This window comes from Pelmatolapia mariae, linkage group LG14 (genome assembly GCF_036321145.2).
Source record: "Pelmatolapia mariae isolate MD_Pm_ZW linkage group LG14, Pm_UMD_F_2, whole genome shotgun sequence".
Lineage (NCBI taxonomy): Eukaryota > Metazoa > Chordata > Actinopteri > Cichliformes > Cichlidae > Pelmatolapia > Pelmatolapia mariae.
Genome location: NC_086239.1, coordinates 15,463,872 through 15,490,552, shown reverse-complemented (window position 1 = coordinate 15,490,552; position 26,681 = coordinate 15,463,872). Strand labels below are relative to the sequence as shown.

The 26,681-nt window shown below is 41.1% G+C and overlaps 1 protein-coding gene across 4 annotated transcripts; it reads left to right on the top strand.

The window, feature by feature from the left end:
• The first annotated feature begins 134 nt into the window (after positions 1–134).
• LOC134641260 (clathrin heavy chain 1-like) lies at positions 135–26,680 on the top strand. Of its 4 annotated transcripts, XM_063493597.1 has the most exons (34): positions 135–491; positions 2,748–2,955; positions 8,262–8,530; positions 8,770–8,931; positions 9,091–9,204; positions 9,323–9,496; positions 12,009–12,206; positions 12,427–12,627; positions 12,909–13,061; positions 13,199–13,321; positions 13,513–13,650; positions 13,861–14,025; positions 14,115–14,295; positions 14,382–14,545; positions 14,622–14,747; positions 14,886–15,028; positions 15,178–15,412; positions 15,519–15,641; positions 15,793–15,938; positions 16,120–16,303; positions 16,445–16,637; positions 16,796–16,953; positions 17,080–17,244; positions 17,369–17,476; positions 17,783–17,950; positions 18,333–18,482; positions 18,607–18,738; positions 18,834–18,944; positions 19,120–19,290; positions 19,430–19,651; positions 22,184–22,204; positions 24,846–24,883; positions 24,977–25,052; positions 25,168–25,277. In XM_063493597.1, exons 1-33 carry the CDS (start codon positions 450–452, stop codon positions 25,005–25,007), a joined length of 4,917 nt encoding a protein of 1,638 aa, XP_063349667.1. In that variant the 5' UTR covers positions 135–449; the 3' UTR covers positions 25,008–25,052; positions 25,168–25,277. The 4 variants fall into 4 exon arrangements, 3 of the variants coding, with proteins under 3 accessions (XP_063349667.1, XP_063349665.1, XP_063349666.1); XR_010095517.1 differs by lacking the exon at positions 25,168–25,277 and having other exon boundaries at positions 23,117–24,883; XM_063493595.1 differs by lacking the exon at positions 24,846–24,883 and having other exon boundaries at positions 136–491; positions 25,168–26,680.
• Position 26,681: the final 1 nt, after the last annotated feature.

The window sequence follows — 26,681 nt, the reverse complement described above, 5'->3', positions numbered from 1 at the left end:
TAATGTATGCAACTTTATCGAGTAGAAACAGATTTTCATATTATTTCTCAGTTAAATTGGGGTGAACTTCTTGTCCATACGTTCAGGGCCAGAGCCAGTGCCCTTCCAGAGATCCCTAGATGCTTCCGGATTGGGAAGGCTGTGAGCCGTTTCCGCCGCCATTGCGGATTTTGGACAGAAGATCAGCCATAGCCACTGCTATCCATCGATGCAGTGCAGAAAGCATACACAAGAGGGGGGACGTATTTAACATTTTTCCACTGATATCTCACTTCGGAAACACGATTACCCACAGCATCTTGCCTATTTTAAAACCGTGCTATCGTTTTCACCGACTGGCTCCGACCTACACATTCAGTGAGGAGGTCGTAGCTAGCGCGGTGCTGCTGCTGCCTAGCTAGCTGTACGGCCAGAATTTCAGGACTCCGGAGAAGCTCAAGGAAACAACCATGGCTCAAATCCTGCCTATCCGCTTCCAGGAGCACCTGCAGGTAAGTGGTCGAATCTAGTAGCTATATCGTTTCCTTACATTCTCTTTGATCCCTTCATTTTCCGGCTTAACGGTCGTTTTGACAGCTTGCTAGTTCAGCTAGCGTTAAACGTCAATAACCGCAGCAAATGAATGACCTCCCATCCCCCGTTTAGCCAGCAGCTAATAACTAGCCTCTCAGGCTAGCTCCTCATTCATTGTACTGATGCTGTCACTCGCGGCCAGGAGGCGAAACTAGTTAACGACAATCACCTTTTCTGACCTTGAGTGACTATTTATTGGGTTGTAGCGTTTGACTGATGCACGGCCACGTTTTGGTCGGTTCAGCGTTATTTCAATATCGAATTAACGTTTGGACCTTGTGAGGCGAGACATTCCCGTCGCTGACCTGCATAACATGAACGCATAGTATAGCTGTTTAAAGCATGCTTTATGTTATTGTCATGTGCCCATTTAAGTTATGAGCCGTGAAACCGTGGTCAGTTGCAGTCTGACTAGACTCCGAGCTGCTTCACGTCATAGAGAAACGTTATGTCACGACAGGCCATTTTTACTGCTGAAGGGAGAGTCGGGTTATTCTTTAGGGTTTTTCTGACTGAAATATAACCCATTCATCGCGTTATCTGAAGTGGACCAGGTGGTCCATTCAGTCTGCCAAAAGAATACGATTTTGCTCTGCTGTCCACATTCATATCAGTCAGTCATCTGGTACATCCCAGCTTCTGGCTGTATTGGATATACCCAGGGTTCCCAACCATAAATCAAAGCTTGAACCCCTGTGGAGATTTTGTTTATACTGTGACCCTTGGATGACCTTTTGCCAAGCTTCAGTTTTTTTGTTAACTAAAGGCACAATTGAAATAAGCATACTTGACATCATTGGCTTTTTACAGTGAAGAATGTACTAGAGATACACCAGCTATGAATTTCTGGGCCAATAAAAATATATAAACAAACAATTTGCCCTGTGGTCACTGCCCTTGTTGCATTACTACAATAGTATTATCTCCCCCTGCTGGTAATGCAATTTCTGCATTCACGTTTTGGACGGGCAATGCGTGAAATGAACACGGTAGACCAACGTGTCTGTTACACGTTTTGCTGTGATACTGGGTTGCATAATTTGTGATTTATTTATTTATTTTAATTATTTTTTTTCAGTCTTTGTTTATCTCAGATACGTATTCCATATAAACAAAACATATCAAAAACACAAAGAGATAAAAACAAACCCACTCAATTCAACTTCCCATAACTATACCAGTGTCTGAACAATAAAGACTGATAACGTATGGTTCCATGTTATCAGTGTGTTAAGCCCACATTCTCAGAAGCATTGAGCCTGCAGATAAGTTAATTCACAATATTTTTAATAAAGCTTTCAATGTACTGAAACGAGTAATTATAAACACCTTGCTTGAGTCGTCTCTGTCTCTTCAATAATAACTTCATAGCATCTTTTTAAGCTACATTAGGTTTTCGTGAACTCACTTTCCTTTCCTTTGTACATATATTTGCATAAGAGGAAGTTCACTTGTGAATACATCAGTCAACATTTCCTACAGATATTATCATTACCTGTCATTTGATCTGTAATAAGATGAGCAAGATATTCGACCTTACTACCGACAGTAAGATTGTTATCAAGTTTCAACTCTGGAAATCTTTGTCCTCCTCGGTTCTGCAAATCATTACAGGTCACTTACGGGGATTGCATGTAATGTTATGTTCTACAGCATTGGCAGAACATATGTGAATGAGCTGCTGGAGATCAGCACTACTAGCACTATGACCACAAGATCATCTGCATACATAATATCAATCTCTAGAATATTACCAACCGCTTTGTCATAAATGTTAAGGATTTTATCAAAGTGTCTTTGAAATGTATCCAGCATAAACATAGATGACCGCTATTAGTAGATATGATCATATTTCCTGATATAAGTAAACAAACTGGGCCTTAGAGTGGGCCTTTGTGTTAGGAAGCCCTGTTAGCTACGATATAATTATAGTAATTATATAATTATAATTATAGTGTTAGCTTCTTTAACAGAGGTCTCTACAATTTTATGTTATTTCTGGACATTGGAAAAATATATTTTCTGATTGAGTATCACATATTGGTGATATTGCTCCGGTGAAAGTTCAGAACCTTTTTGGTTAAGGAAAAATCCTGCCAAAGGAAATTTTGTCTTCGATATTGTACTGTGTGCCAATGGCTGCCATTAAAACAGGTCTTCTCTTCATATGCCAGCTCCAGAACTTGGGGATCAACCCAGCCAACATTGGATTTAGCACGCTTACAATGGAGTCTGACAAGTTCATTTGTGTACGAGAGAAGGTTGGTGAACAGGCTCAGGTTGTCATCATTGATATGGCTGATCCCAACAACCCCATCCGCCGCCCCATCTCTGCCGACAGCGCCATCATGAACCCTGCCAGCAAAGTTATTGCCCTTAAAGGTAAGCCCCCATCTTAAATCCACCGTTGCGCTTTTATCACGTAGTAAGTGTGCTAGGATTTCAAAGCACATGGACTAAAAATTAAGCAGCTAAAATTGGTTTGTACCTTGCTATCTTGATATTTTTGTTTTGTTTTTGTAAAAAGTACACTGGTCCATTTGTGTAAAAAAACAAAAAAACAAAAAAAAAAAACAATTTTGTGTTGTCAGTTATGTAGCCGTCACAGTCTGCTTTTCATTTTGATGTTCATATGTAGATCACCCCATTTCTGTTTGTTGAAAACGACTAGTAGCTAAATAGTGTGTGTGTACGTAGAAATGTAATTGTGCTACATTTAGAATTTGCTGTTTTAGTTCACGAAGCAGTAGCACTAGCAAATTGTCATGCTGTCATGAATCCTTTGTCTATTTTGCTTGTTTTTGCTCTTTTTCATTTCTTACTGCTTTCTTATGTTTGCAGACGGTGAGTTGAATTTTATGTATCATGAGTTGTCAGAGTGATCCTGTATGCACTGTCTTGAAATGTTTGCACAGTAATGAAAGTAATTTAAACGAATGTCTGGATTTACAGTAATAACAGTAGGCGAGCACAACAAAATTAAGACAGTAGCTTAAAGGACCATATCTTTTTTTTTTTCCTTTGTTTTCTGTGTTCACATGTCTTTTCCATTAGCTACACCGGAAATATATTTTATGTCACAGTTGACCATTTCTAAACACTGTACCTTATTTTCATACTGTACTGGAGTTGATGACAAATTAAAAAAAATATATATAAACCTATGGGTTATACATTTGCATTGGAAAAGTAATAAATTAGACGTTATCCTCCCCATATTTTGTTATTATTTGATAACCAGAGTGTGTGCCTGTGTTGGTCATATAGTCGAATTAATGCACTGACATTGTGGTGAAAACACATGTAAATCTGTCTACGTCTTCATTACACAGCAACAATAAAAGCCTTCAGTAATACAGTTCCTGAGTTATTTTTAAACTGTCATTCACAACCTGAAGGCATCCACATAGCTGATGAACATCTGAGTCAGAAAGTTGTCTAAACTAAATCAAGATTTTCTGTGACTAACAGTCACCGTAATATACGGAAAGTCAGGTGATTATCTGGAAAAATTGAGATGCCTTGGAAAATAGTTCGTAATAAAGTGGAACGTGTGTGTAGTAAAAGGGGAAAAAACATGCAGAAAACAAAATGATATGGTCGTATTAAAAATGTGAAACTGTCAAAAAGGATACCGTGGCAATCACACTAGGATAACAGAATGGTTAATGAGATTTTCCCATTTTAAGGTCAGGCTTCAGGCTTAAGGGGTTTTTTTTGTTGTTTTTTTTGGTGAGTGTAGGAAAAACAGAGAATGCTTAAAACAACTGGACTGTGATGCCAGCCTCATATATCACAAAAATGTGCTGCTCAGTGTGCAGGTGCAATTTTGACTGGCTTGCCTCTGGGATATCGCAGATATTAACATCAAATGCTCATTGCCTCATTTTCACCTTGCAAATACTGACATTCACGACAGGTTTTCAAGAACTGTTCACGTTTTCACACTTTCAATGTGTGGTGTTACTCTGTTTTAAATAGCGACTAATTGTAATTTTTATTATACCAGAGGATTAGTCATATATATGTGTTAATTATTTAGGGTTTGGGCACACATTTATATTTTATATATTCTAGACTAATAATTTTGCACTTTATATCTTGCATTGTAGTTATGCAGGCAGTTTATTTTATTGTGCACTATACCCACAGTATTACCAAAAACTGTTCAGAAATGCCACTATACTGTCAGTCATGCACTTTGTTACCAGTGAAATATGTGGTTTATTTGGTTTGGGCCAGATTGAGACTAGAGCTTATACCTATAAGAATTGAAGTGTCTTTCCTCCAGTGCGACTGAACTGGAGGAAATGAACAGAATGGCTGTGAGTGCATCTGTCCAGCATCCTTCTCATCATCTCATCTGTTTTTGTGCTTTGTGGTCTTACTAATCTGCATTCAGACCCAAACCGCATCCCTTATTTTGGGATTAAATTTCAGCTTGAATCCCCTAAGACCTATGACAACATGACAGGAGTTTCATTTCTTTAGTAGGTTGTGTGGGTGGAAAGCTCAACACAGGTCATTTCGAGCATGCACTGTGGACCATGTCATACTAGTAGGTAGGCAGTAGTTCCTAACTGATCTGGTTTGGATTGAAATATTGGTGAAGAATTGAAATACTGAACCAAAACTGCATGAAAGGTCACTGTTGAGCCATCTGAGAAGCAAAGACACCATAGTATTGGTGCTAGTGCTGGGCGATATGGAAAAATATTTATCACGATATGAATTATTTTATATCACGATAATGATATATATCACGATATACCACCTGACCTGTGGTCATCTGGAAAGTACGCAGTCTGTAAACAGCGAGCGCAAAGGGTCCAGTCTTTGTTAATGAAATGGATGGTTACACTCATGTAGGGCTGCGTATCTTTGCTCGTCCATAGGTCACTCGTCAAGGCATAATGCACGACACTGCAAACATCCTTCTCTACTTTGGCCCGGTATGCATCATATAAGCGAGGCAACTCGACTTTACTGAAGTGCTTACGACCGGGCATAACGTACCTCGGATCAAGAACTTTGACGAAGTCACGAAAGCAGTCCTTCTCAACTACATAAGCAGGGGCGATGCCTTTATAAATGTAACGTGAGATGGCTCCTGTGATTTGTTTATGGCGCTGGGACGTTTTTTTTCATATGGCGTGCTTTGTGCAAAAGACTGCTGTATCTTCAGCTGGTATAGCTGAAGATACAGCAATTTTCCCAAATTGCTCCCGTCGTTCCACAACTTGGTTTAGCTCAGATTTTCTGCATTCTTGAGTATTCTTTTTCGTGGACCTTCTGTAGGTAGGTGATAGAAGAGATTTGTTGTCTTGCCACTGAGTGCAGGAATAGTTTTATAGCATAGCTTGCAAATGGGCATATTCTGCTCCATGTTGGTGCTGTTGAACCCAAAATGTAACCAAATCACAGACGTAACCCCTCTTTTCGGTAAAAGTGCTTCTTCTTGTGCTGCCTGTGTAGCTGTCTCTGCCTGTTGCATGTCCAGGCATGAAACTGCAACCTGTCACACGTCCATCGTTTTGAGTTACCGTAAAGCATGTCGCAAATCCGGGTGCACGCAAAGCAGCACCATGTCGCAAAACCACAAGATGGAGTTTCTTTATGAAAAATATCAATTTTTATACTTTAATTTCTCTTGCATAAAGTTAAGAGCATGTATAGTGAGAAGACAACACTAATTTATTTGCCACAGGCTATTTAACCCTTTAAGACCTACCATAGAACCAAGTCCGCCAGAGCTTATTTTTATATTTTTACATGCTGTAGTGCCATTTGTGGAGAATTTCAAGTTGCTATACATCAATACAACCGTTATAGCCCAAATTTTAATAATATGTATGCATTAAGTCCATAGTAACTACATAAATTGCAAAAAAGTGCAATAAACTACAAAAAAATTGAAAATCGTTTTTGTTTTGTTTTTTTTACATTTAGATACATTTAGAGAAATTTAAGAGGCTTATCCCTTTAAAACTGTAAATACAAAAAAGTTGCACAAAATAGTTTCCAACTACGAGAAATTTATTTTGAGTGTCTTCATAGTTTTATTTTTGGGATACACAAATTTCTATATACTGCAGGAAAAATGAAAAATAAATATTATAATGCAAATTTGCAAAAAAAAACCAAAAACCAGCATGTGCATCAAAATAAACAATTTCAAACAGTGTAATTTGAGATCTAAGCATCCCAGAAACGATACAGAAAAGCATAAAGTCAAACATGACTTTTAAAAACACCAGCAAAGGCTTATAAGGCCCTGAAGGTAAAGAACTACATTTTTCGCGAAAATGACGTCACTTCCGGTTTCGGGCAGGTAATGGCCGACATGCGATAGTTCGTGCTGACGTATTCCAACGTAGGAAGTGTTATGAACTTCCTATCGGATCGGCAAAGCCTGTTCCTGGAATATTATGTTTTTGTTGCTGCAAATGCTTTTTATGCAATTTTTGCAAAGCTATATGTGGAAGGAAACCGTGACCTAGGACAAGCTAATGGCATAACATGTAAGTACGACTCCGGTTTCATATGCAAAAACAATTATTGCGCTAGCTTACGTGTTTGCAGTTCTACAGGGATTTAAAAATAGTTAGGCAAAACGGAGTGTGCCTGCTCTGGTTTTAAAGGGTTAATGATATATTTTATGTAATAATTTATAAAATTAGATTAGAAAGGATAAAAGACAAATGGCACGATAGACACTTTTCTATCGTCCACACGATATATATCGTCATATCGCCCAGCACTAATTGGTGCTATTTCCAATCAAGCTCCAGTACTGCATTAAAAAATGCAACCACCTGCAACTGCATCAGAATGCTAATAAGAGTAACTGATAATGAAATTTGGGGGTCAGTACCAGTTTCAAGGGAATAGAAGAAAAATTGGGTATCAGTTTTCTTGCCAACAGATATTAAGCAACATACAGGCCTATACACTGGTTCTAGTCTAATTGGAAGAAGACCAACCTGACTGATAGATCTGTGAGTTTAAAGCTTTTTATGATAAGGGATTGGGTTATTCCAATCCTCCATTGCCACTGCAAATGAATCTGTTTGTTTCTATGGATATTTAGCCAACAGTGTGGCACACCTCATTTAGTTTCTTTGCAATCTTGGCTACCTCTCGCTGTGCCGACCTCACTGAAATGAATGTGGGAGCTGTATTTCTTTGATGCAGTGCTAAGCACAGTCTGAGTTTCTCTAATAAAAAGAAGAGTAATTAATTGGTGAATGATTTCATATTATCACAAGAGGGTTGTATAGTTAGATGCAGCTGAACACGTATCACATAAACAGTTTATTGCATCAGATGTTACTGAATGCAGATCCAACATTTTAAGTGGTTGCCCTTTTGTTGGTCTTGCCCCTTGTTTGTTGACACTGGTACTGGCTTTTTGTATGGTCTGTCGGTGTTACACACACAAAAACAAAAAAAAAACAAAACCCTCCCCGATTACCTGCATTTCCCCCGCAATTGGAAGAGGTATGCCCAATTGATTTCCTCCCAAACTCTGCTGTGGGTTGTGTGCCATAGCTTTAGTCAGTAGACTGATTCAAGTTTTCTTTCTTTCTTCCTCGTTTTAAATGTTACAATCTAAAAATTTTGGAGGGGGTGGGCTAGCAGCGTCCCAGCACGGCTAACGTGTTAACCTCAGCTCTAAATATTTTCAGCTGCAAAGACCCTGCAGATCTTTAACATTGAGATGAAGAGCAAGATGAAGGCTCACACGATGACAGATGACGTGACCTTCTGGAAGTGGATCTCCCTCAACACTGTCGCCCTGGTCACAGACAACGCGGTCTACCATTGGAGCATGGAGGGTGACTCTCAGCCAATCAAAGTATTCGACCGTCACTCCAGCCTGGCAGGCTGCCAGATCATCAACTACCGCACTGATGCCAAACAGAAGTGGTTGCTGCTCATTGGCATTTCTGCACAGGTGAATTAGCACGGTTTGCTTTAGCTTCGTAATATTACAATCAAAATAATATTTCAGACAAAATATTAAAATGATGTCAGTGTGTGTGAAATGCATTACATTTGTATTAGTCATTGCAGGGTAAGTTTATGATATAGCAGAATTTATCAGCCTTCAACAGTCTAAAAAACACACAAAAAAGCAATCACAGACTTTAGTCTGACTTGTGGGCGTTCTCTCCTCGCCTTCTTCCTCCTCAGCAAAACCGTGTCGTTGGAGCAATGCAGTTGTACTCGGTGGATAGAAAGGTTTCTCAGCCTATTGAAGGACATGCTGCTGGATTTGCACAGTTCAAGATGGAAGGCAACACCGAGGAATCGACTCTGTTCTGCTTTGCCGTGCGGGGACAGGCGGGAGGAAAAGTAAGATTTATACTTATTAAGAGAAGCTCAAAGCCTCGTAGCTGCAAAATAAAAAGATCGGGATGAAGTCATTTTAGTGGAAATTAATACTGATTAGAAAAAGGCATTTGGGGTCTTGCTTTGTCTTCTTTTTGTTTTAATTACTTTTTTCTCCCCTAGCTCCATATTATTGAAGTGGGGACTCCACCAACTGGGAACCAGCCGTTTCCAAAGAAAGCTGTGGATGTTTTCTTTCCTCCAGAAGCCCAGAATGACTTCCCTGTGGCCATGCAGGTACAAAACCTCCCTCTTCTTTAATCTGAGGCTTTATTTAGTATTTAGTTTGGTATCCTGCTAAAGAGTCTTCCTATCTATACATGTTATACTTCCCTTCCCCTTTCTGTACATCTAGATCAGTTCCAAACAAGATGTAGTCTTTCTCATCACCAAATATGGCTACATCCACCTATATGACTTGGAAACTGGAACCTGTATCTACATGAACAGAATCAGCGGAGAGACCATTTTTGTCACTGCCCCCCATGAGCCTACTGCTGGAATCATTGGAGTCAACAGGAAAGGACAGGTACTCAAATGTACACTTGTGGAATATATTTTGCAGTAGCAAGTCTAGAATGCAATGATGAATGAGCCGCTTATTAATTTCCAGTGGAGCACAGAGCCAAGCTTAGTATAGATATTTCATCTGGGCCTTTGTGCAAGTGAACAGGTTGAACTGTGTTTAATTTTGGATGCAAAATGAGTTGAATAATGTTTTTGGTAGATGTTTTAAATATGTGACAGATAAAATTAATATATTTCTTATCAGATTACAATTTTATTTTAATATCTGTGACTACATATTGTTTTTGAAAATAGCTTAAAGATATTTTCCAAACCTGATGTATATTTTTAAAGCAGTCTACACGCATGTGTAGTAGACTACTTTCCCTGTGGTGTGTTGGCCCTGGTATGTCAGCGTGGAGCCTTGGGTGTGACCTTGACTGAGGAAATCTCTGAAAATATCAGGCAGTGGCAGCATCTTCAGTGTCAGGCAGCATGTGACACTAACAGCAGGTGGCCTCAGCTCGGCCAGGCAGACTACGCAGTCTAATCCTGTTATTGCTCTTGGCTCTCACCTGCGGGTCTGCTGTACACAGGCCAGTGTGCTACACGCACACACATTTCATGTGCAACTGTGTGTGTAACACTGTACACGACAGCTTGGGTAATCCCTGCATGTAATTCAGGAACGTGACAAGTGCAGGTCTCATAATGCAGTTCTTTTAACTCAGATTTTTACAGTGAACTTAATTTGAAACCCAGGTTTGCCAGCAGTTATTCTCAGTTTAGTGTCGTTCAGGCAGTTTGTACTTAGCTGTATGGAGTAGAATATGTGCCTGTCTCCTTTTGTGTCTTTATATCACTGTACACCAAACTGCATTTACATTTTGGTGGACTTTTGTTGGAAGGTGTTGTAGCTGGATACAGTTTGACATGAACCAAGAACGTTTTAAAAAAAAAAAAATTCTGCCAGTTTTGCAGCATATCATAGTATTTATTATTTAGATTCTTTTGAATGTATGATGTGAATCTTTTATATAGGTTCATTAGTCTTTCAGGAGTGTACAGAATATAAAGACAATTTAATGTGATCCTAATGAAAGGAAAACGAAACATAAATAACACTGCCTGTTATGCTTTTAGCTTAAATATAATGGCACTTTTTGTTCCCGGTGTTTTAAAAACAAAGTCAACATGTGGCATGTTTCAGTTAATCCGTCACCAGGAATAACACCTGTTAGGCCAGAGTAATACATCATCTCAGGCTCACCTAGCTCCCTGAGCCCTGCTGCACTGAAAGTTGAAGAAGATGAATTTCAACTCAGTTTTATTTATATAACGCAAATCACAACAACAATCACCTCAAGGTGATTTATGTTATAATTCAGCAATCCCCAACCTTTTTTGCGCCACGGACCGGTTTAATGTCAGACAATATTTTCATGGACCGGCCTTTAAGGTGTCGTGGATAAACAACAAAATAAAATTATACTACCAAGACAAAAACTGTAGTATTTTGTAAATATAATAATAAACGCAAATTCACTGTGTAATTGTGTAACTTTATTAGCAGCGTCTTCCTGAAATGCGCCAACAACATTGAGAGTAACGTCCTCCTCTCTGCCCTTTAATGCTGTCTGGTCGCTATGGTAACGCGTAAATATTTCTTTCAAAATAAGACACAACTACAACACAGGAAAAGACCCAGGGAAACCAAGTTAACGATTAAAAACCCTGAAAACCATAAATTTCACACCCGAGCCTCAACTCTCACAGCCCGGTACCAAACGACTCACGGACCGGTATCGGTCCATGGCCCGGGGGTTGGGGAACGCTGTTGTAAGGTAACGATGCTTACAATAATAACTAGAGGGAACCCTTAATATCAGATGACCCTCTTATGATAAAGCAGTGTGAAGGGATATTAAGCAAAAGGAGTCTAATTTTCTAAAACCGAAAAGCATCCAAACACCAAACACAGCTTCTTTCTTGGTCTGAAGTTATTTTTGGAGCATCGCTGTTCGCGTCACCTCCATCTGTCTTTACTTTTCTCAGCCTCCAGCTGTAGGATTTCCCATCATGTTATGTGCCAGCTTAATTTTGTAAATGTGCAATTATTAGTTTTAGAAATAGTTAAGGCTTTACAAACTATTGAGTGCCGTGGTGTTTTCCCTGATTGAGAGAGAATTGATTGTGAATGAATAATTGTTGTCTTTGTATACATTTTTGCATCATGTGATTAGAACAGCAAGCACAGTGCGGTGAATACAGGTCCCCTGTCATTAGTGGCAGTCAGTAACATTAAAAACGCCTTTAAAAGTCACAGTGAATGTGTTTTGTCACGGTTCAGTTCTAATTCTGTCAGGCGGGCAATTACCACCAGTACAGCTAGCATACGCCACAGCACAAATATCAGTGTTAAATAGCTAGCAAAGACAACAGCTGTTTGAAAAGTATGAACAGCTTCTAACTAACTGTAAAGGAAGTTGGGTGTTATCAATTACACATGTTTATGTGCACATTTGATTTTCCAGGTGTTGTCAGTATGCGTGGAGGAGGAAAACATCATTCCATACATCACCAATGTGCTCCAGAACCCAGACCTTGCGCTCCGAATGGCTGTACGCAACAACCTCGCTGGTGCTGAGGAGCTGTTTGCTCGCAAGTTCAACACCCTCTTTGCAGCAGGAAATTACTCAGAAGCTGCCAAGGTGGCAGCGAATGCACCCAAGGTACTGCCATTGTGCTTCTGTGCACTGAGACTGTGAGTCTAAGATTTCAGTAGCTTATATAACTATGAAAACCAAAGAGAATTTGTAAAAACAAGTTTAGATATTGCTTCCAAAATTGTTTAAAGGGAATACAGCCTGCGTGCTGCTTTTATTTCTTTTTCACGTATTTTACCTTTATGTATTTTCAATGGGCTAAGAAGTTTCCATCCTACCTCTCCAGGGTATCCTGCGAACCCCAGACACCATCCGTAGGTTCCAAAGTGTTCCCGCCCAACCAGGCCAGACGTCTCCCTTGCTTCAGTACTTTGGCATCTTGCTGGATCAAGGCCAACTTAATAAGTTTGAGTCTCTGGAGCTCTGCAGGCCTGTCCTTCAGCAGGGCCGAAAGCAGCTGCTGGAGAAATGGCTAAAAGAGGATAAGGTATGTGTTTAGTGGTTGGTTTTAAAGTGGATAGTCTTTATCTTAAGTTTAAATATTTATATCTCAATTTCATCTATCATATCATAGAGTAAAAAAACAAACTGAGACCATGTAAAATCAGAGTGCTACTCTGACTCACTGAATCACATAAATCATTTAGTATAAAGCAGAAGATCATGTAGGCCAGTGAAACCCAGATTCCCTTTTTTTGTTTTTGTTTTTTCCACTGTACCATGGCAGATCACTGTTATAGTTTCTAACCCTTCTGTTTGTGTTTACAGCTGGAATGTTCTGAGGAGCTCGGAGACTTGGTGAAGTCTGTAGATCCAACTCTCGCCCTCAGTGTCTACCTCAGAGCCAATGTTCCCAATAAGGTCATTCAGTGCTTTGCAGAGACTGGCCAATTCCAGAAGATTGTTCTCTATGCTAAGAAGGTTTGTGATGATTGACTTGGTAAATAAAATATCTTGGGCTGTAATATGGTTCACAGTGTTTTGTTTTGTTTTTTAATACACCTACATCACAGATGGGGAGCATCTCATACATCCTTACATGTCTGTCATCCTTGTAGGTGGGCTACACTCCAGACTGGATCTTCTTGCTAAGGAACGTAATGCGAATCAGTCCAGAGCAAGGTCTTCAGTTCTCTCAGATGCTGGTTCAGGATGAAGAGCCACTTGCTGACATTACACAGGTAAAAACAAAGATTTTTGGGGGGTAACGTGGCTAAAAGATACTATGACTATGATCTGAATCGTAGTTATTCTCACAGTTGTAGCTGAGCACATGATTGCAAAAATACCCCACACCTCTGCGATGTGTAGCAACACAACCAAGATTTTGAGAGTTTAACTTCTGCGGTTTCTCTATTATTTAATTTTCCAGATTGTTGACGTATTCATGGAGTACAACCTGATCCAGCAGTGCACGTCCTTCCTACTAGATGCCCTGAAGAACAACAGACCCATGGAGGGACCACTGCAGACGCGCCTGCTGGAAATGAATTTGGTCCATGCACCACAGGTACATAAACATGTAGATACATCAGGTCCAGACAGGCCAGATTATTTCATTTACCAGTGACCGGTAGGTCTCACCTAAACTAAAACGGCGCTCTAGCTTTCTTTCCCCAACTTTTCTTTCACAACAGATCAAATCTTTTGCTGTTTACAGACATGTTTGGATTTGAGTATCTGTGTGTGACAGGGCCTGTCTGTGTGCCATTTGTTGCAGGTTGCAGATGCCATTCTGGGTAACCAGATGTTCACCCACTATGATCGCGCTCACGTGGCGCAACTGTGTGAGAAAGCAGGCCTCCTGCAGAGGGCGCTGGAGCATTACACTGACTTGTATGATATTAAACGAGCAGTGGTGCATACACACCTTCTCAACCCAGAGGTACGACACAGATCGAGAATATAAAATTGGCGTTGTGGTTTGCGGTGATTGTCTTTGTTTTGCTGATGATTTTCTATTTATCTCTTCAGTGGTTGGTGAATTTCTTTGGCTCCCTGTCTGTGGAGGATTCTTTGGAGTGTCTGAGGGCCATGTTATCTGCCAACATCCGGCAGAACCTGCAGATCTGCGTGCAGGTCGCCTCCAAGTACCACGAGCAGCTCAGTACTCAATCCCTCACTGAACTGTTTGAGTCATTCAAGAGCTTTGAGGGTTAGTGGGGAAGGTGCAAAAAAACAAAACCCAACGTGTCTTTTATTTTACTACTTTTGCTAATTCTGAGTTTTTTTGCTTTGAAGGTTTGTTCTATTTCTTGGGCTCAATTGTGAACTTCAGCCAGGATCCTGAAGTCCACTTCAAATACATTCAGGCTGCGTGCAAAACAGGCCAAATCAAAGAGGTGGAGAGAATCTGCAGAGAAAGCAATTGCTACGACCCCGAACGTGTGAAGAACTTCCTCAAGGTCCGTGCAGAAAACCGTTATCTGCAAAATAAACCTGTGATTTTTCTGTCTGTCAACATTTTATTGTTTTTTCCAGGAAGCCAAGCTTACCGACCAGCTGCCATTAATCATCGTGTGTGACCGCTTTGATTTCGTCCACGATCTGGTCCTGTACCTGTACCGCAACAGCCTACAGAAATACATTGAGATCTATGTGCAGAAGGTACATTAATAAAACTCCATCCTTTTACTCGTTTATTCTGTCTCGGTATTGGTCTACCTCTCTCTGCTCAAACTGTGGTTGTGCATTTGTTTTTACCTTGGTGGAAATGTGTCATAATTCTGTTGTCATTTATTCCAGGTGAACCCGAGCCGTCTGCCAGTAGTCATTGGTGGATTATTGGATGTGGACTGTGCCGAAGATGTAATTAAGAACCTGATCATGGTGGTGAGGGGACAGTTCTCCACAGATGAATTGGTCGCTGAAGTGGAGAAAAGAAATCGGTGAGAACCAAAAGAACTGTTAAAAGCGCACCGCAAAAGAGGAATCGCTCGCTCAGTGGTCTAACTCAACCCGTAGTGTTAAACTGCTCCTCTCCCTTCATGATATTCTGTCAAAGCCTGTGACACGTTTACTGTGCCTCCTTCTCCAGCTTGAAGTTGTTGCTGCCTTGGTTGGAGGCTCGTATTCATGAAGGTTGTGAGGAGCCTGCAACCCACAACGCCTTGGCCAAGATCTACATCGACAGCAACAACAACCCCGAGCGTTTCTTGAGGGAGAACCCTTACTATGATAGCCGCGTGGTGGGCAAGTACTGTGAAAAGAGAGACCCCCACCTGGCCTGCGTGGCTTATGAAAGAGGACAGTGTGACCAGGAACTCATTAACGTGAGTTTAAAAACAAATCATTTTAACTGGAAGGCGAAATTCCGGGTCGTTAGTAATACGAGGTGTTTATTGGCCTTTAATTTCAAATATTTTCATTCTGCGTCAGGTGTGCAATGAGAACTCGCTGTTCAAGAGTCTGTCCCGCTACCTTGTACGCCGCAAGAACCCAGAGCTGTGGGCAAGTGTGCTGTTGGAGACCAACCATTACAGAAGACCACTCATTGACCAGGTGTGACTTTTTACTATCTCTGATACTAAATCATGCCACTTAAACTAGTGTATTGTTAAAAGTTCCCAGGCTGTAACGCTTCGTTAGCTTGCATACTGTAAACCAATCATCAGCTGTTATGTATCATGTTTGTCGTTGGTCTCTGCTGCAGGTCGTCCAGACAGCCTTATCAGAGACCCAGGATCCAGAGGAGGTGTCTGTCACAGTCAAGGCCTTCATGACCGCCGACCTTCCTAACGAGCTCATCGAGCTTCTGGAAAAGATTGTGCTGGATAATTCTGTCTTTAGCGAGCACAGGTAAGAGTCTTACCTGTATTTAATGTTGTTCTTCTTTCATTTAACCCTGCATACCCAAGATTTCGACATCACTGAGTCCCCTTCTCATAGTTGTTGTTCCAGTGACGAACACTGAGCTTGCAAAGCATTCGATATATTCAATAATGCATTTAGTGAAAAGCTTGTATCTTGTTGATTTCAGAAACCTTCAGAATCTCCTCATTCTGACTGCCATTAAAGCTGATCGGACACGCGTCATGGAGTACATTAACCGTCTGGACAACTACGACGCCCCAGACATTGCAAACATTGCCATCAGCAATGAGCTGTTTGAGGAGGCCTTTGCTATATTTAGAAAATTTGATGTCAACACTTCTGCTGTGCAGGTGCGCGCTTTCGTTATTAACTATAACTTGTTTAAAGTTTTTAAACACCTAGATTTGTCTTAATTCAGAGCGTGCTAACAGCCCTCAGAGTTTTGCAGTTCATTTTGATATTCAGCGATCTGAATGTTTGCTGCTGTCCAGGTCCTGATCGAACACATCGGCAACCTGGACAGAGCTTATGAATTCGCTGAACGCTGCAATGAGCCCCCAGTTTGGAGTCAGCTGGCAAAGGCGCAACTTCAGAAGGACTTGGTGAAAGAAGCCATCGACTCTTACATTAAGGCTGATGATCCCTCGGCCTACATGGAGGTGGGACAAGCTGCAGCCCAAAGCGGTAAGATGATCTCTTTCAGTTTTTTAAAACTAAGATCTAAGGAACTTTATCACTTACCTTATTGTTTTATTTAATCAAGATACTTAGATGGCGTAATGTTAAATATGCAATAGATAAGTGTGTCCATGATTCTTATGGTGGTTAATTTTTGTGTGCAGGAAACTGGGAGGACCTGGTGAAGTTCCTGCAGATGGCTCGAAAGAAAGCCCGCGAGTCATATGTTGAGACAGAGTTGATCTTTGCCCTGGCCAAGACCAACCGCTTGGCCGAGCTGGAAGAGTTCATCAACGGACCCAATAATGCTCACATTCAGCAAGTAGGTCCTGGGACACACACACACACACATACACTTACATACGGCAGTTCCCAGTTAATTCTTTACACCCTGTTTACAATTACAGCTGCTTCGCTGGTCTAACTTAATTTGTTCATCTTCCATTAGGTGGGTGATCGATGCTATGATGACAAGATGTACGAGGCAGCCAAACTGCTTTACAATAATGTGTCAAACTTTGGCCGTCTGGCCTCAACTCTGGTTCACCTGGGAGAATACCAGGCAGCTGTGGACGGTGCCCGCAAGGCTAACAGCACCCGCACCTGGAAGGAGGTGAAGGAGATCAGTTTCATTTTTGAAAGTATAAAGAGTGAGATCAACTTCAAGCCTTATGTTCAAAACACAAACTCACTCGACTGACTAATTTTAACACCTGTTTTTTCCTCTGCTCTGTCAGGTGTGTTTTGCTTGTGTAGATGGGAAGGAGTTCCGTCTTGCCCAGATGTGTGGCCTGCATATTGTTGTCCACGCTGATGAGCTGGAGGAGCTCATCAACTACTACCAGGTATGTGGGGTACCTGTTGGCCAAACACCATGGTCTTTCAATGAATGATAAGTAGGTGAGCATGTATACTATCACTAATCTGGCATAAATAACAGTCAACAGTCATATAAGCCTGAGGATCGCAGGGTTTTCAGTTTTCTCCAGCTTACAGATGGTATATTGTTTTCCTGCGCCTCAGCACACTGTATCTACAGACTTGAGTTTTGTTTATGATGGTTCAAGGGCCTCAAAATAACTTCCCAGATTGTGTAGGGGAGCGAGATTAAGGGTTATAGTTGTGTCACTAAGTCTGTCTGTATCCTCCAGGACCGTGGTTACTTCGAGGAGCTGATCACCATGCTAGAGGCTGCCCTTGGGTTGGAGCGTGCTCACATGGGCATGTTCACTGAGCTGGCTATCCTCTACTCCAAATTCAAACCCCAGAAGATGAGGGAACACCTGGAGCTCTTCTGGTCCCGTGTTAACATTCCAAAGGTGGGTGTGAGAAACAGATTTAATATGAGCTTTACAGCCAAGCAGATTTTTGCAGGAGTCTGACGATATGCATCACAATACAGGGACTGCAACTGCAGTTCAGTATAATGTGATTGTTTTAAACATTTTAACAAAACTGTATCTAAAGAATTAGGATTAAAAAAGAAGTCAAGTATATAAACTCCTCAGAGGAACAGCATCTACAACTTTGACAGCTTCAGTTACGTCCATGAACCCACATTTGTTTTTGTAGTTCCTGTTAATTGTTAAAACTGTTAATTCCCAAGTGTATTTTTCTTTCACACCACTACTGCACCACATGAGCTGTAAAAGGCAAAGTTTTAAAATGTTAAATTTGACTTGATGTCTGTGTGTGTGTCAGGTTCTCAGGGCAGCTGAGCAGGCCCACCTCTGGGGAGAACTTGTGTTCCTCTATGACAAGTATGAGGAATATGACAATGCCATCATCACCATGATGAATCACCCAGCTGATGCCTGGAAGGAAAGCCAGTTCAAAGACATTGTCACTAAGGTACAAAACATAATTTCAAAACATATGGTAGTGCTAACAAGTTCTTCTCTTGACAGGAATACAGCACAGAGCTGCCTTTCCCCCCCCAAAAAAAACCTGTTTAACTTGATAATGTTTGTCATAGGTGGCTAACGTTGAGCTGTACTACAAGGCCGTCCAGTTTTATCTCGAGTTTAAACCACTGCTGCTGAATGACCTCCTTATTGTCCTCTCTCCAAGACTGGATCACACACGTGCTGTCAACTTCTTCAGCAAGGTCAGTATCATTTTCTTTGACTGTTTCTTTGGTTCAAATCAAAAGATCAAGACTTTTGCCGGACTGAAAACTGATAAACATTTCTGTTTGTTCAGGTGAAACAGCTGCCTCTGGTTAAGCCTTACCTAAGGTCTGTCCAGAATCACAACAACAAGTCAGTGAATGAAGCACTTAACAATCTCTTCATCAATGAAGAAGACTATGCGGTATGAATTAATTTTGTCAGTTGGGTCTTATAACATGTGCTGTGCTCTGATGTTTGATTACAAGAGCAACTCTTTGTTATTGTTAATTCCAGCAAGCACACATTTAAAACGTTGCAGTTGTTCCGCAGCTTGCTTTCTCAGCCTAATCTCACAATTGTTTTTCTGTGTTACTCAGGCGCTGCGCACTTCCATCGATGCTTACGACAACTTTGACAACATCTCGCTCGCCCAGAGCCTGGAGAAGCACGAGCTGATTGAATTCAGGAGGATTGCAGCCTATCTTTTTAAAGGCAACAACCGCTGGAAACAGAGTGTCGAGCTCTGCAAGAAGGACAAGCTCTACAAGGTGCGTGGGTACAAAATTAACAAATGTGTTGCAGGAGAAATCTACCTTCCTCAAAGCAATGTAAATCGAAATTTTACATTTGAGCGTGGAAACTAACGATTAGGTGTGTCAGTTTGTTGACCTGGCTTTTTTTCTGCAGGATGCCATGCAGTACGCATCAGAGTCCAAAGACACTGAGCTGGCAGAAGAGCTCCTGGCTTGGTTCTTGAAGGAAGACAAGAAAGAGTGTTTTGCTGCCTGCCTATTCACCTGCTACGACCTGCTGCGGCCCGACGTAGTACTGGAGACTGCCTGGCGACACAACATCATGGACTTCTCCATGCCGTACTTCATCCAGGTCATGAGGGAATATCTCACTAAGGTGGGTTGGCCAGAGGTAATGAGGATTAGGACAAAGTAAATGACTTTATGATAAGGTCTCTAAAGAGAGAAAAGCATCTCATGTTAGAGACCCAATTTACAATTGTAAGGTCAAAAGTTTACATACACTCATCATGGGTATGAATGTCATTGCAGCTAAGTGATTTCTTTGAGCTGTTCACTTTCCAGGGTTGAATGATTGTACAGCATACATCTTTAATATTTTTAAAAACAAGAATTGGGTGCATACGTTTGAATTTATTTTGTATTTTCTCTAATCCACACAGGCACAAAAATAAATACAGGGTACCATATATACATAGATCCCCACTAATATTTAGTTAAATGTCCCTTAGCAAGCATCGAGCAGATGCTTTTGGTAGCCATCAATAAGCTTTCATTATAATTCTGGCTGGATATTTGACCACTCTTCTTAACAGAATTGGTAGAATTCATTTAAATTAGTTGGCTTTTATGTGTATTCCACAAATTATAAATGGGATTGAGGTCGGGGCTTTGGAAAGGCCATTCCAGAAACTTATTTTAAGTCTGCTTTATTCATTCCAAAAACAGTTCTGATGTGTTTTTAGGATCATTTTCCTGTTAGAACATGAAATTCTGTCCAAGTTTCAATTGTGTGGCTGATTTAAGATGAAGTTGAAGAACATGGGGATAATCCTCCTCCTACATTATTCCATACACGTTGTGCAATGTACCAGTACTACTGGCATCAAAACAGCCCCAGAGCATGATGCCACCAGCACCATGGTTGACAGCTGGTACATTGGTCTTATGTTTAAAACCCTGACCTTTACTTCTCCAAACATACTCCTCGTCATTATAGCCAAAAGGCTTTGTCTTGTCTGACCATAAAGCTTTTAATCAGTAAGGAATTTGTCTTGTTTATGTGTGAAGCTGTAAATTTTACTTAAGCTTGAAGGTGTTGATTTTGGAGCAGGGGCTTCTTTCTTGGTCAGCACCCTCTGTCCATGCTGATGTTAAACTTGCTTCACAGTAACAAGTGTTACTCGTGTTCCAGCAGTTTCCAGCTCATGACAGGCTTAAGCCTCGTGGTGGTTCCTGGGTTGTTCCTGAACATCCTAACCCATTTCCTCTCATCTGAGAGTGACAGCTTGGGTCTTCCAGACTATAATATAATATAAAAATAATAATAATAATATATATATATATATATATATATATATAAATGTAATAATTTAGAAATGGGAACCTTCCCAAATTGTCTTCACTGAGTTATTTGGACTTTCCAATTGTTCTATTGGTAAACCCAATGAGTGCTGTCAAACAAATCCTTTTCATGCTGGTAAAGAGAAACGACCAATGGTAGTCAATTATGATCACTAATAAGAAGTTAATAGGTCTTGGTCTTGTCAAGTTAAAAGACACTGTGGATCAGATTTAAGTTAGTGTATGTGCATTTTTGACTCTGTCTAAATAACAGAAGATCCAAAATAAATTCAAACTTGTGCACCAGACCCTTGTTTTTTAAAATCATTAAAGATGTATGCTGTACAATCATTCCACTCTAGAAAAAGAACATTATAAGCCCAAAGTAATCATGACATTCATGGCCATGATGAGTGTCTGTGTGTGTCCAAACCTCTGACCACAACTGTATAAGGAGATGCAGAGATGTTTCTTCCGCTGTTACATTCAAAGACTTGTGAAATAGTTAATTAGTCCCATCGTCTCTTCAGCCATCTGTGGAAGACCAAGAAAAATCTTAAGAAATCTTTACTCCGATCAGTGCCCAGGATTTCCATCCATCTGTTACAAGAAACAGTAGCAGCAGCTAAAATTTGTTTGCAAATACTGTTGGACTCTCAACAGTATTGCACAGTTAAAGCCCCCACCTCCCAGTACTGCCAGTTCTTTCCTTCATTCATGTTCATCTTCCTTTGCATCTGTCAGTCACCATGTGTCATCACTGGTGTTTTCCTTTTTCCTTTTTTCATTTGGGTTTCCATCTATTTAAGCTGCTTTTCCATACAAATGTGTTACGGAGGAGATTCATAACTGCTGTGTGACTCATTACGCCATTTATCTCTGTTACATGGCAAGCAAAGCCCACACGAAAGAGAAACACCTGATTCTTTCATAACAGCGCGCAGAACCGAGTGAAGCATTTACACATTTATGTTCCAGTTTTTGATGATAAATTCAAAATACTTCAGTCTCTTATTTAAGTTGTCAAAGAAACAAAGTGATTGTGTCAAGTTAAATGAAGGGATTGTGTATATCTGGGTCTTTTTTAGCGACATAGAGTAGCCATGTTGTTTATACTAGTCTAAACAGCGAGGCGCAAGTTCACAGTAGCAGGTTTGATCTCAAGTGTGCATTTGTATCAAAAGTGGCATTAATTACCCGCATCACTCGTAGGATTTTTATATTTCTTCTTTAAGTGACAAGTCCTCTGTTTGCTCTCTCTCTCTTTCTCTCTGTCACTTTCTATTTTGGGAGACTCCCATTTGTTTTTTCCTCCCTAAGTTGCCTCTCTGAATTTCCTTTCCAGGTTGATGCGATAAAGGAAAAGGTGAAAGTCCAATCCATTTTCTAATCATTCTTTTTGACCCTGTCCCCTGTCCTGTAGCCTGTAGTTTGGAGCAGTAAAACTAGTACAAACTGCATGTTCCCTCCCCTCCCGTCCCCTCTCCCATGTCACTCTCTGCTGCTTCTGACTGTAAATTCCACATCGCCACTAGACCACCTACCAACCCACGAGACTCCAGAGCGGGGCTCTTCACACCCATCAAGAGCCCTGATCGGCTTGCTGGTGTGTCCGTGACGGCTTGAGTTTTGCCTCAGGCCAGGAATCACAGAACTGATTGGTGAATTGGACATGTATCTGACAGCTAAACTCAGATTAATTGCTGATTCAGCTCCTGAGACTTTGTGACACTTCCACAGTCATTTTTTGAAGATCTGTTATAGCAGTGCAACGGTAACGGCCACCTCCCGCAGCTGAAAGTAGCTTCAGAGTCTCTCAGTTGGTCTTTGTAAGTCTGCCTCTTAGAGAAAGCCCTTTCACATATTTGTGTCAGACGTGCAACCGAGCCCTCGACTGAAGCCAGCATGCTTATCAGCTCTCCTCGGCCGTGGGTGAACAGTGCCACTCTGCTTAGCCTCCCCTCACCTGCTGTGGGTCAGGTCCTTTTTCTGAGATTTGTAGATTAATTCATGTTTTACTGTCTCGTACCTCTGCTCAGCTGCGCTCTACTGCTAACAACTTTATTTCAGGAAGCAGATGTGTTTATACTATCGATGTTCTAGGTTTGCCTTTTTTTGGTTTTAATCAAATAGTGGGAGGATATTGTACTGTTTAAACAGTGGTGCATTAGCATAGACTGCAGCTGAGTGTAATATTAGCATTAGAGGAGCCACAGAGGCTCCATTTTAACAAAGTATTTATTTTCTGTTGTTTTCTGTCTGCCTGTACTTATTTCAGTGCTTATAGTCACAATACTGGCATTAGAAACCATAAATGTTAGCCTGTTACATGCATTTTTAGAGGGGTGTATTTTTCTCTCTGTTTCTTTGAGTATTCTTGCAAAGTGAACTCTCTTCAAGCGACAAATTGCTTTTGTGGGTCAGGGAATAAAATCTGTAGTCCGGGTGTATCCACTGGGGAGAAAAAAAATTCAGAACTTGTAGAAAACGACCAGCATGCATTTCCCTCCTCCTCCCTTGGTAGCATCAGCTGCACTCAGGCCAGGCTAAGAGACATGTTGTTGGCTGTGCCTGCTTCTTGGAAACGTTGAACTGGCTGTACAGTACCATCCCCTCCACCCTGTCGTTCACACTCCCTCCACTTTGGCTCTCTGCTTCTCTGTCTTTCTCTCATGCACTCCTCAAGAAATAAATGACTAAACTGCTGCTTCAGCATGTCTCTAATAAATCGACACACTTTTCTTAAAACGGCCTCTTAACTAGATCGACTGATGTTTTTCTTTTTCACTAGTAAACCAGACAGTATGTAGAGAACTGAACCCAAAACCACCGTGAGAGGAAATCCAACCCCCTTTTTTGGGTTTAATTTTTTCTTTTCTTTTTTTTTAATTTTTACATCATTTAGCACAGTTATCTTATCTCAACTGCAATGCACGCTGGCGTAGCCGAGAGCACTGAGGGTAATATCTGAAGCTTCCTGCTGGCTGCTTAATTCTCTGAATTGTTTCAACTCTATCTTTATCCTTCGACTGTCATTGTCTGCTTCTGAGCTGAGGCTAAAACACCAAAGAAGAAATAATGGGAAGTTTGAGAATGTTTATTCTCAAGGCTTTTACATGTTTTACAGAGCTGTTTACACCCAGGCAGGGAGTTAAAGATACGATATGTAGCATGTTAGCTGCACAATAAATAATATTAAAGTGACAAAAGTGAACGTCTGATTTTCAGGCTTTAGGAAATGTAGTTTAAAGCCTGAAAAGTCTGAGAGGCTTCATCCAATCACACCTCTTTTCTGGTAAAGGTCAGGTGAGTAGTAAAAAAAAAAGGAATTAAAACACTTCATTGCATGATTGGAAGGAGGAAGCAAGGGGTTATCAATCTATATATATTTACCTTTTCATTTTATTTGACCTTATTTTACATTTATTTAATTTTGCCTGTTTATAATGGCCACTTTCGCCCGTAAAAGTATTAAATCCTGGAAACGCCCAGTTCTTACTGGTGTGGATTGGCATTTGTGTTTTCAGAACACACTGGATGCTAAGCTAGGAAACAAAGATGACGACAGATCCAAGCAGGTTGGTTAGTATACGACAGTGATTTTTAAAAAAAGACATAAAAATGAGGTTAAGTTAAAGGTAAAAGGTGATAGTGAGATGGTTGAAATTACATAGTTGTAGTGTTCTGGAAGAAAAGCCTGATGTGAGGGTGTTTGCACTGGTGCAGGGTGGGTTCTCTACATACTCACACTTGTTCAACATGTTAGAGTAGATGTTTTTGGGTGGCTGGATGGTGGGACCATTATTACCCAGTAGCTGTTTGTCTTTGTCTCCCCTCCTTACTCCCTAATTTGTTTCACAGTAAGTGGATGTCCATAAGGTAGAGTGCTGTATAGAGTAGCCAGTAGCTCTGTAGTTGTAGTTATTCCTCTTAGGCTCCTTAGCGAGGCCTGCTTCCCGCAGCCTGTTTTTATTTAAATCTGGACTGTAATCGTCTTCGCCTGTCAGGAATGGTCCCATCCGTCAGCCAGTGAAATAACCCAGAGGTCAGTTTTTACAAACCCTTGCTCTTCAAGAGCCCCGTCGTCTTCACTTTAACTGAAGTGTGACACATCCGCTGTCGTCGTGTGCCCCCACAGGTGGACAAACTCGAAGCCTCCGAGTCTCTGAGGAAACAGGAAGAGCAGGCTACAGAGTCTCAACCCATTGTTTACGGTAAAAAAGGCGTCATGTTCAAAACTGGATCACCGTACTGCCTTTTGAGGATAGATTTAATAGTTTGATCGCAGCTGTGGTGTTTTTAAGTACTCATCTTGGCGTTGTTTTGCAGGCACACCCCAGCTTATGCTCACAGCAGGGCCCAACGTGCCCGTTCCTCCTCAGCAGCCCTACGGCTACGGCTACACAGCAGCACCCAACTACGGCCAGCCACCACAGACCACCTTCGGTTACGGCATGTGAACAGCCAACTACCCACATCCTCCCCCACCCACAACTCAACCCAACACCTTCCTTCCATCTGTCCTCCCTCCTTTGTGTTCCTCACCAGCTTCCCATGGTCTTCTACTCACAACAGGGGCCACAAGCAAGCAACAGCCCACTCTCGTTTCTGGCACTATTTTTTTATTCTGTCGTCCTGTTCAAAGAGAAAACATTTAACTGCATCGAAGGACTTTTATTTGTATTGTTTGAAAGAAATTGGACCACACGTTTGTTTTTTTCCACATTCCATATTTATGACTACTTATTAAGATATTTTTGTGTGGTTTTGTTTTGTTTTTGGGGTTTTTTGTTAATGTCAAAAATTTTTATTGGTTTATGGAGAAGTGGACTTGCTCAAGCTCAGCAATGAGCCTTTGAAGTAGGTGGAGGAGCATTGGATTTTGCACTCATGAAGAAATTAATGTAGAAGAGCTCTTACTTTTGATGTACTGAACATGTGGACAGCTTACATTGTCTCGTTTGTCTGTATAATGCATTTCATCATTGTATATTCTGAGGAAAAAAGGTTACATATAATATTGAACATATATTGCCATTTCAGTGGCTATAGCTAGCAACACTAAGTAATGATAGTATATTCTGCACAGGCGTGTAGCTTTATGGAGTTTTAAATGCATACAGACGTATGTCACTGTGTGACTGGGAGTGTGAGTGTGTGTGTGTGTGTGTGTGTGTGTGTGTGTGTTTGTGTGTGTGTGTGTGTGTGTGTGTGTGTGTGTGTGTGACCTAAAGGTCTGAATAAGAATTTTAACCCCCCTCTCTCTAAGCCTGTACTGGGCTTCTTCACTCCACCCATCTAGATATTAGCTCTCCCTCATTAGCTCCATGTATTAAGGTGACCTCTTGTGCTGTGTACAGTGCTTGTGTGAGACTGTATCTGTGTATGTGCAAGGACGGGACCACGGCCACTAAACCCCAGGGCCCTTAACCGTACCGTGTGTATGTATTTACTCTGAACCCTTTTCGTGCTGAGGTCCGTGTATGCCAGGTGTTGTGGTGTTCCCCTCGGTCACCGTTACTTTTTTTCTCTTTTTCTTTTTCCTCCTCGCGTGTACAGATGTGAAGAATTGAAAACTTTTAGATGGAGACCCCCACCTCTCTGTCGTCCATCCCCTCCCCTGTCTTGTTACCTCCTTTGTTAATGCTTAGTGGCAAGAACAAAGAAAGAGGCAGAGGAAGACAGGCTGGTGGAACGTTTAGTGTTTTACTGACAGCTCGATTAGCTCCATAAACACTCCTGTAGGTTGTGTGTTTAGATGGTTACGATGAAGAAATTTACTAAGTCTCCGTACATCCAGTTCTCTGTCAAGAATGGTTTGAAATAAAAGCCTGTTACTTACC

Excerpts from the sequence above, each read along its gene's own strand:
- LOC134641260 (XM_063493595.1), top strand. The coding sequence starts at position 450 with ATGGCTCAAATCCTGCCTATCCGCTTCCAGGAGCACCTGCAG. Across the intron at positions 9,497-12,008 it reads GAGTCAACAGGAAAGGACAG|GTGTTGTCAGTATGCGTGGA; the intron begins GTACTCAAATGT and ends TTGATTTTCCAG. Across the intron at positions 25,053-25,167 it reads GTCTCAACCCATTGTTTACG|GCACACCCCAGCTTATGCTC; the intron begins GTAAAAAAGGCG and ends GTTGTTTTGCAG.